The following is an 11123-nucleotide window of genomic DNA, read 5'->3' on the forward strand; positions in this document are numbered from 1 at the left end:
ATATATATATATATATATATATATATGTGTATATATACATATGTATATATATGTATATATATAAGTATATTAAGCATTTGTTAATAATTTGTAAACCTTTAAGAAATTGTTTGTAAAACATCTGTAAACATCACATAGATACATGGACCAGCTGTTTGTGCCAATGGATCATAGTTGGTTTCTGGTCCGTCTATCTATCTAATGTTTCAATTTCTTAAAGATTTACAAATCATTGGGTAATCATTCATGTTAACATAATGATTAGTAAACATTATTCATTTTAATTTCAGTGTTTGTTAATAGCAAAATTGTTATTGTAAAATGTTAGCAGATATTCTGATGAGTTTCTCGGCTTTTATTACCCCCCAGCCCTGGTTGGTATTGGTTGTAGGTATGATGAGGGTAGGGAAGGTAATCCCGGTTATGGGACCAGATGGAATGTATGTGCAAAACAATAGCTTTCTTTGTCATGGTCATGCATCGAGGCCTTCATGGTTATAATTTGGACATTGTTATCTGCTGATTTGAGTCACTGTGTGTAAGGTTTCCCTCTGGTCTTTGTGCTTGTTTGCTTCACTGTGTTCACTGCTCCTCTAGCTACTGAGAGCGGCTTTCTGTTTCACTTCAGGTTTTATTCCAGAAGTCTTCAGATGCTATGAAGTCTTTTTGAACAATCTGATCTGATCGTGATGTTAATTGATACTGTTCAATGAAAGGGTGAAGGACACACAAACAGTGAGGGAGAAGTGCTTGTATTAAATGAAATAGCTGTCTAATAAACAGCCACTTCCTTCTCTCTTTGTCTTGTAGTTGGTAACACAGTGTAATGCCAGATTCATGGAATGCTTCAACGCTCAGAAGGAGTGCAACAAAGAGAAAAATCGAAACTCCTCCGTGGTGCCATGTAAGTCTTACACTCATGTTAAACCGCATTCAACTTGAATTGAAACAGCCTCTAAGCAGTATCAACCAAACAGCAGAATATAATAACTGCTTGTAACAAGCTGCCATTGGACTGTGACATTTGAGCTTACAGTATGCGCTTTATAGAAGAATGGTTCTTAGAGAATCTGATTTCTGATCCTGTTTCTGTGCTGAGAATGATTAAACTCATGATGAAAGGTTCATTCATGTGCTTCTGTTAGTTTGATGTGATATGCTTTTACTTCCAGGGTTCAACATACATTTCTATGAAAAGTATTGTATTTATTAGTCATCAAATTACGGCAAAGACTTCAGTTTAGAACCATGATACTCTGTGGTAATCAGTTAGTGCTCATGTTTGTACAGCCATCCTACAGGCCATGCAAGTGAGATGCCAGACTTCTTTCACAAAGTTGACGTGTCTTTGAGAAAGGTTGTATTGGCCTTGCTCTCACGCACACTAACCTCCTGTTCCCAGAGTAATTGAAATGCTTGCTTCAGCTTCTAAACTTTGTCTTTACTCGCTGCCATGTCCTCATGAGTGCCTGATTGTTTCTGCACAAGATGGCTCATTCCTTAAAAACTTCCATCATCAGCTCCCCAAGAAAAACGATGTGTTTGGTTATTTTACTCCACTTGCCCGATCGAGTAAGTGAGTTGCTAGATTTACTAGCCCAATGTGGCGTTCTACTAGCCCTGGGCTAGGGGGCGTTCATTATAGTTGAGCCCTGCCTACCATTTGGAATTTTCTGGTAAAATGCAATTAGCTAACTCCTCTTAGAAAAATCAGGTTATTCTACAATGTGGCATGCAGTACCTCCAGACAACCACGACTACAACGTGTTTAAAGCCCGGCTGTGTCACCATACATTTGGATGATTTGCTTTTTCAATGGCCATAAATATTATTTATGTCATTATGTAACATGCTTGTTTACATATTATTGTTTGTACAACTTGTTTTCCTAAATATGGATTTTGGTTGGATTTATACTTGATCAGAACTATTTTTACATCCTATGTTGCGCTGGGACACATTTAGTCGCGGTAAAGCTCCAAGAAGAAGTCACGTGAAGCGGCAGAAGTTCATAATCTCTTAAAAAGTTTAAAGTCATAACGAAGTGCTTGTTTTTGAAGATGAATGTTTTTCAAGTGGACTCCTCTGCCGCTCGGTTGTGTGCAGCCGAGAGATGTTGTTCATGTTCATGTTTTGTCGTGCATATTTGCGTGTTAACAGGTTTTGTGTAACGTGAACGAAAGCTTATTTTTGTATGTTGAAATGTATTTGAACATTTGGTAGTTGCTATCGGTTTTAAACATGTGAAGAGCATAAGAATATAATATTATAACATAATCTTAAGCCTGGGTATGGAGTGTTTACAGGCTGGCTGGTCTCATTATCCTCCCTGTTATCTGCAGCCGTTACACAATGTGCAGACAGTCAGTAGCTGTTCCACTCTCCTCTGAATCACCAGCCAAGGTTTACCCAGAACTGTCTACACTTAACCAATAGCAGCAAAAAGATGGATGAATGCACACATAGTGGCCTCTCAGTGTGATTGCTCTGTTCTAATGATGGCTATCTTCCCCCCCCCCTCTCTCTCCCCGTCTATCTGTGAGCAGCGGAGCGAGCGAGGGTCGGCCTAGCACCTTTGCCCGGCATCAAAGGCACCGATTACATTAACGCCTCTTACGTCATGGTCAGCACTTCCACTTCTTCTGTCAATCATTGATCTGTCCAGTCTCCCCTTGATGTTCCACTCACAGCAGGTTACAGGTTATCAAGTCAAAATGCACTCAGTCATTATCAATGGCGTGGTTACATCCCTTTTTTATAGTCACTCCCAAATCCCCAAATGACCTGGCAGCTCATGATGATGTTAGCTCAAAACTGCTCAGCCTTAAAGATGTGAATCTAAATGAATGACTGTTGAGTCACTATCTCTCGCAGAAGGAGGGAACACAGTGGTGATTGAGCCTATGACCCACTGATGAAAGCAGGGGTGTTTCTAGGATTCAGATAAAGGGGGGGCTTAGCCCCAAGGGGAGCGTCATGTTTGCGCGCGCAGCGCGCGGCTTCATAGATTGGCTCAATCAAAGAGTGTGATTTTGCTCTGTAGTTTTGCTTGCATTCAGTATATGATAACACAAGAGACAGAATTTCAGGGTCATAGTGAAATTTGACAACACAAATATGAACTTTTCTCAAATAATGAGAGAGAAATAATTTTCCTGCTTGTAAAGGAAAGACGGATAAACTAGCTTTCATATCCGTGTCACTCCCAAATCCTAATTCTTAAAGGGGCCGCACACAATGGATGGAGAATGGACCTGACAGTGTCAACTTTATTACATTACATTACAGTCATTTAGCAGACGCTTTTATCCAAAGCGACTTACAATAAGTGTATTCAACATCGGTTTTCGAGAGAACTAGTCACCAGAAGTAATAAGTGCATGTCCTTTCCTCAAACAAGCATCTAAGAGCATAAACCAGAGCCAACGTACAGTGCAGAAACAAACGAATGCAATAAGTGTCACAAACTAATATAAAAACAATAAGTGCAATAAGCTAGTATGAATACAATAGATGCTAAGTAAGTGCTAAGCGGAAGGGTAGGCCTTCTTGAAGAGGTGAGTTTTCAGCCTGATGAAAGATGGGCAGTGACTCTGCTGTCCTGACGTCAGTGGGGAGTTCATTCCACCACTGTGGGGCCAAAAAAGTTTTTTTTTTTTTTTTTTTAAAGCCAATAATGCCAAATTATTTGGGGGGGCTGAAGAACATTTTAGGGGGGCTGAAGAACATTTTAGGGGGGCTTCAGCCCCCCTGTGGTGACATTCTCCCAGGGAACAACATGTGTATTACAGTTGTACTCCTTTGTATACACACACACACACACTGGCACACTGCATGACCCAGTTCGTAATACAAGACTTCCATTAAAACGTTAAGATCTGAAATTCGGCCGAGATGATCCTGATGAGTTCATGTCATTTCCTCAGAGTTGAAGTAAAGCTCCTCCAGAACCACTAAATATATTATCTCACCAGCTGCGTAGTAACTGACCTTGGTGGGTAAAGATGAGGAATTCCCCTTTAAAGCTTAACTGAGAAGTTGAGAGCCTGTAAAAAGCAGGTGGTTAAGTTGCCATGTGCTGTGAGGTGAGGTCACCACCTTGTTGTTCATGTAGAGTGTGAAATCATAGCTCAGATAACAACAGCTCAGCACAAATTAGATGTAACCCTCACAGCTCTGTTTAGTCCTTTAATATGAAGCTACATCCTGACTACAGATGAGCTGGAGATTTACTCAGTAATGTTAACAGCATGCGCTTACACTGTTTGAAGTGTAACTCTCCCACTAACCTGTTGTTGCTGTTGTTTGTTTGTTCTACAGGGTTACTATCAGAGTAATGAGTTCATCATTACCCAGCATCCTCTGCCCCACACCACAAAGGACTTCTGGAGAATGATCTGGGACCACAATGCACAAATTATTGTTATGCTGCCTGCCAACCATGGACTGGTAGGAAACACACACACACACACACACACACACACACACACACACACACACACACACACACACACACACACACACACACACTCTGTAGTTAGTCCCATCTGCCACTTCAACAGGCATTTATACGCCTCCTCAGCCTGTGTTTAAGGTATTATGAGACACACACACACACACGTCGTCTCACAGTGACCTGACTTTAATGAGGCAGGAGTTACACATACAGTCATGTTCAAACACACACACATGTTCACATGCACACGCTGTAGGCTGACGTCTGCCTATTGATGCCGTGTCCTCTGGACTCTGCAGTGGGGCAGCAGGACTGTTACATGGTGGTGTGGAAATGTTTAAAACCTGCGGAGTAGAGAATGCAAACCTACTGTCCCACAGTGGTTTCATATGCCACAGTCATTGAAGCACAGGACAATGATGGGTTTGGCTCAATATGAATTGAGCAAATGCATACATCAGTCGATATACACAAACAGTAAGATCAGAAGGGAGGGAATGCAGAAGTAACTTCTATGTAGCCCTGAGGGGACCTGTGCTGAATGTATAAATCAAAGTCTGTTTACAGGAGTGGGGAGGACTGTATAAAGCCCCTGGTGGCTCCGGACTGAGCTGCATGAAAATCAGAATCAGAACCGTTTATTGCCATGGTATGTTGAACATACAAGGAATTTGACATGACGGAAGAGGGGCTGTGTACACAAAAGATTGTATCTAACTACTAAGAGTCATCCTTAAAGGACTCATCCACAATGATTGGTTGACAGGTGACCAGTCTGTGAGTTAGTATTCATTAAAACACTGGAGCGCAAATTGGATGAGATGAAGCATAAAGCACCAGTTATACCTGGAAAAGCAGCGATGGCCATGAAACCAATGGGTGGTGTTGTGCATTTCATATACTGTCAGAGCACATTTTGGTTTGATTGATAATCCTGCAGGCGGCTGAGATATTCTAAGTTCATGAGTGCTGCAAACAATTTTTTTCTGGAGTCATGGTAGTGCAGAGTCCTAAAGTTAGGACTGACATGCTCCTTATTTTAAGAGGTTTCTTCTAACTCTGCCAGTTAGGAGATACTTTTAGCCTGAGGATGTGTTGGGACTACGTTCCCTGATAAATTGCCTCAAGTAATGTCACTTGAATCAGCATCAGTTGGGGCTGAAGACTACAAGTTTGAAAATATAGGAGTGCATTGCTTAATTGGTGGAGTACTCGCAGGACCAGGGTGGAATAAAAAGAAATAAAGCGGGACACCGTGGCATGTACACATACAGAAACATGTAACAGACACACCACAATGTGTCTCAAAGCAGTAAATATCTAGTTGATAGCTGGTCACTTGAGTGTAACCTTAACAATCCTGTAATTGAAAGCTTGGGTCACAGCTAAGATCAACATTTTCATCACATCCGCCTGAGACAAAAGAAATCTGCATGAATGGAAGAACATCCAACTGAAGTGACTCATAGCTTTTAAATTACAGTTTAAATGTACACAAATCTTTTTCCCCACTAGTATATATTTTGTAATAACAAAAGATATCGTACAGTAAAATGGTACGCTGTGACAATGTTAACTGCAGGCAGAGGATGAGTTTGTGTACTGGCCCAGTCGGGAGGAGGCCATGAACTGCGAGGCGTTCACTGTCACCCTCATCAGTAAAGACCGACTCTGCCTGTCCAATGAGGAACAGATCAGCATCCACGACTTCATCCTGGAAGCTACACAGGTGACTCAGCGTGTGCATGCGTGGGTGTGTGCGTGCGTGCGTGTGTGCGTGCGCACGTGCGAGTGCATGCGTGCCTGCGTGTGCGTGCGTGTGTGCGTGCGCGTGCGTGCGTGCGTGTGCAGGCGTGCGTGTGCGTGTGCATGCGTGCCTGAGTGTGCGTGCATGCGTGCGCGCGTGCGCGCGTGCGTGTGCGTGCGTGCGTGTGCAGGCGTGCGTGCGTGCGTGCGCGTGCGTGCGTGTGCATGCGTGCCTGCGTGTGCGTGCGCGCGCGTGCGTGCCTGCGTGTGCGTGCATGCGTGCGTGCGCGTGCGTGCCTGCGTGTGCGTGCGTGCGTGCGTGCGTGCGCGTGCGTGCGTGCGTGTGCGTGCGTGCGTGCGTGCGCGTGCGTGCGTGCGTGTGCGTGCCTGCCTGCGTGTGCGTGCGTGCGTGTGCGTGTGCGTGCGTGTGCGTGCGTGCGTGTGCATGCGTGCCTGCGTGTGCGTGCGTGTGCGTGCGTGTGCGTGCGTACGCGCGTGTGTGTGAGTGAGAGAGATCTAAAACATGGTCATATTGATTGAACTGCACCTATACTGACTACAGTATGAGCACACTAACACACTAATGTAGTGGAACAATAGAAGGCAGCATGAATACAGTATTACTCAGCATGTTGTAATAATGTGAAATTAAATAATGCGTGCACAGACAGAAGTACTAATAACATACAAACAACTAAGTAATAACATGCTTACGCTCCCTCCGTCCACTGCTCAGTAACACAGTGATGGTTGAGGTCTGGCTCAGTGGATGGACGGCACAGATCAGAGAGTGAGCATGCAGCGATTCATAAATGCAGTGCAAGTTTTAGAGCGGTTGAGGACAGAATGCTGTGTGATGGATGTTTTGAGCCTCCAGAGGAACTGGGTCTGGGTCTGCAGGACACGGGACTTTCCCTTTACTATTTTCAAAGCTGCTAGCACTCAGGTTTTTTATCGCTTGTATGTAAATTTCACTTGAGAGCCAAACTCCCTCAGATTTGAGAACGCCTTTGTTCACATACGTTCCCAAACTCTTATTCGTCAAGGAATGACAGCTGCGCCCCAAGATAGAATGAGTTCAACTTTTGGCATGTTCATGTGACCAGGAACAACCAATCACAGCTGGCAGATATCAGTCTACTCTACGGTAAATATATGGAGGAGAAGTTCATTATTTTATTGCAGGGCTACCCAAAACTTTACCATCTGTCCCACGGACTATTAATCTTTCCGTCGAATGAGCGCCACCCAACAAGCACCTTAGAAAGGATGAAAGTGGCACGGCTGGCGGTTTTAGACACAAGCCCCTCCCACTGTCACATGTACAGATATGTTCATTCCTGTGCCTTTTCCTTCTGAATAGATACATGAATTGAATACTTCTCCCAGCCCGATCAGAAGCAGAAGCTCTCAATCTCCTTGTTTTGTTTCACAGCTGAAGTAACATGGATGAGTTGAATAGAACTGTTGTAAACCAAACATCCTTTATTTAACCTCCGTCTCTCTCCGTCTGTCCACCAGGATGACTACGTTTTAGAGGTTCGGCACTTTCAGTGCCCCAAGTGGCCGAAGCCCGACGCGCCCGTCAGCAGCACCTTCGAGCTCATCAACGTCATTAAAGAGGAGGCAGCCACCCGCGATGGACCAACCATCATCCACGATGAGTCAGTCCCACATTTGATCTTCTTTTATACTCTGTCAGCACATCACTACTCGGCTTATTTATAACTAAGTACAGTAAATTAGAAAAGCTAAATGGAAATAGAACACTGTACGTCAATGGGTCCAATTTCTTATTACATTATAGTTGGCTATGGCAGGATGAGGGGAACTAAAGCACTTTTATGCATTGTCATGTCTTATGATATATTGATAAGCCTTTGGCAGGCACATGCAATAAAACTTCAGATGAACTGCTCTCGCATATCTGAAAAAAGAACAAAGTCTCTCCTGGCCTCGTGCAATCAAACTGCCATCGTCTCCTACTTTAGCACAAGAGCTTCACACCTGCTGGCTCCTAATTTACCCAGAAACCCCTTCATCTACATTCAGCCTAAAACTCCACAGACTGACAACTGAGCAACTTAGCACGAGCAAGGAAATGTAAAAATGAGGATATGTATCCGCAAAACATGAAGTTAAAAGTGTGACGTGACAGTGCTGTGGTTATGTTGTAAGCCAGTCTATGGCCACGTGCTCTGGTGGCTGCACTATAAAAAGCTTTGACTTCCCCCGGGTGAAATCATGCTCATTCGAACAACACATTTAACACAACAGATAACACCTCCATTAAAAAGAACAATGTGTTATTGATTGCACTTTGTTACAGGTTCATAATGTTTTCCTGCAAAGAGGAATTCCACTGCTAAAGGGCTAGTAAAGGGCTGGCACTTCTGAAATGAATGAACATTTAATTGGTTAGCTGGATATACACAGACAACTGTGTAGTTTCTTTAAGTGAAAGTGTTAATACATATTTGAGTCAATGGAATGAACATCAGTTTACCTTTTCCCCATCTTTTAATCAGTAAGTGTGTAAGAAATGAAATGTCTCAACTCATTAAAATCCCTTTTGACTTCTTCAGAATGTCACTTTCACACTTGATACATTTTGGCTGGTACTCAAAGTTTTGAGTTTCGTTACCCAGATCTTATCATCATAGGTTGACAGAGAATGATAACTTCAATCTTAAAATTAAAATTAAATCACTGCAGGATATAATTACTACTCGCATACTATTGCATATCATAATATATTGTTTTTTTAAATAATACTGTGGTTGTTTTCCCCAATATGAACTAGTTCCATCATTTCCAATCCAAGTCTAATATATTTTTCTGTCTGTGAGCATAAACTGTAATCGCCCAAATAGGCAGCCTGACTATCCTGCAAGTGTAGTGAGGAAAGACACATGCTGTTTTACTTCTAAACAACAGATGACAGCCCCTCCCACCCCCGACTTCCCTCACAGGTACCCCAGGAAACTGCCCAATTAAACGTAATGAAAGTGTTCTTCAGTATTGACACACATTAGTGGACCTGAACGACGCTCTAATCCAACAGCTCTGCTCATGTTTATTCATTACAATAATGAAGATTGCTTGTCGCATCCTCAAGAAGAAAAGTGACAAATTAAGCACTTCATGCGGTTGCCATGGTTCGGGCCGGCTTATAGCACCTAAGAGACTGTCAGTTAGAGGCTCGTCCTAATTGTCTGCATGCTCATTATCCAGCCAGGCGTGGGTTGTTAGCAGGGGTTTCCGCTGCGCTGCTGACAGGGCTGCTAATGGAAGAGGAGACCCTTTACGTTGTGAAGGCGTTCTCTAGGGAGCCTCACGCTGGGCCGAGCTGTCGTCCTCAGGTGGATTCACTAGCTAATACATCTTTAATCTCAGAGGAGGTTTCCTGACTCTGTGAGGGTCTTCACTCCCCGGCTGAGCTGCTGTCTTGGACAACTCAAACGCTGAGTAGTAAAGGTTTCACAGCACCCCAAATCAGAATTTTGGAGAGATTTTCCTGTAGCCAGAATGAGAAAAACACCATTTCTTTGGTGAGGGACCATTTATAGGAAATAGAATCCTACAAATGGCTGCCATACTGTAAATCTAACAAGCTGGAAAGTCATAAACAGGGCCGCGAGCTGGGTGGTGCATGGTGGGTGGTGGGGCTGCAATGACAACAAATAGACATAAAGTGACTTTCAGTACTCCTCAGCTTTCTGTGATCATAACATTTTTTTCCAAATCATAGTACCTCTACTGAGAGGAAGCCCCTCTTTTGCAGGAACACCCTGGTTACATTATTGGTGCACAATGGTGCATTTACGTTCCATAGTGAGGAGCTAGAAATCAGAAGATGACAAAAGTAATTATCTTCCATGGGCTTGTCATCTGTGAAAACTATGAAACGTTATGGCCATCACAGGTAAGTACATCGAGAATGCAAAAAAAACACAATTAAGGACAGGAAGTCAAATTCCTCATATGTGCCTGCATACTTGGCCAATGGAGATGATTCTGAAATGTAGACTTGTATAGTTTTGAGCATTACAACATTAGGTCTTTTATAGCCTGTGGACTATTTCACTGAATATGGGAAACACAGCCTCCACATGATTGGGGAGACATGATTGTGGAGGTATGACTGTGGAGATATGATGGTGGAGATATGACGGTGGAGGTATGACGGTGGAGGTATGACTGTGGAGATATGATGGTGGAGATAGGACGGTGGAGGTATGACTGTGGAGATATGATGGTGGAGATATGACGGTGGAGGTATGACTGTGGAGATATGATGGTGGAGATATGATGGTGGAGGTATGACGGTGGAGGTATGACTGTGGAGATATGATGGTGTAGATATGATGGTGGAGGTATGATGGTGGAGATATGACTGTGGAGATATGATGGTGGAGATATGACGGTGGAGATATGACTGTGGAGATATGATGGTGGAGATATGATGGTGGAGGTATGATGGTGGAGATATGACGGTGGATGTATGACGGTGGAGGTATGACTGTGGAGATATCACTGTGGAGATATGATGGTGGTGATATGATGGTGGAGATATGATGGTGGAGATATGATGGTGATGTGATGGTGGTGATATGATGGTGGTGATATGATGGTGGTGATATGATGGTGGAGATATGATGGTGGAGATATGATGGTGATATGATGGTGGAGATATGATGGTGGAGATATGATGGTGGAGATATGATGGTGATGTGATGGTGATATGATGGTAGAGATATGATGGTGGTAGAGATATGATGGTGGAGATACGATGGTGGAGATACGATGGTGGAGATACGATGGTAGAAATACGATGGTGATATGACGGTGGACATATGATGGTGGAGATATGATGGTGGAGATATGATGGTGGTGATATGATGGTGGAGATATGATGGTG

The 11123-nt window shown here is 43.3% G+C and overlaps 1 protein-coding gene across 2 annotated transcripts in view; it reads left to right on the forward strand.

Moving 5' to 3' along the window:
- Positions 1 to 11123, forward strand: part of LOC116399049 (receptor-type tyrosine-protein phosphatase gamma-like) — a 540858-nt gene that overhangs the window by 527228 nt on the left and 2507 nt on the right. For both annotated transcript variants that reach the window (XM_031875879.1, XM_031875880.1), the window contains 5 exons: positions 811 to 904; positions 2547 to 2623; positions 4321 to 4449; positions 6039 to 6185; positions 7724 to 7866. In XM_031875879.1, coding sequence (XP_031731739.1) covers positions 811 to 904; positions 2547 to 2623; positions 4321 to 4449; positions 6039 to 6185; positions 7724 to 7866 — 590 coding nt within the window. The remainder of the gene's footprint in view (positions 1 to 810; positions 905 to 2546; positions 2624 to 4320; positions 4450 to 6038; positions 6186 to 7723; positions 7867 to 11123) is intronic.

The sequence above is a fragment of the Anarrhichthys ocellatus genome, unplaced genomic scaffold (assembly GCF_004355925.1).
Source record: "Anarrhichthys ocellatus isolate YVR2014 unplaced genomic scaffold, GSC_Weel_1.0 scaffold99, whole genome shotgun sequence".
NCBI classification, from domain to species: Eukaryota; Metazoa; Chordata; class Actinopteri; order Perciformes; family Anarhichadidae; genus Anarrhichthys; species Anarrhichthys ocellatus.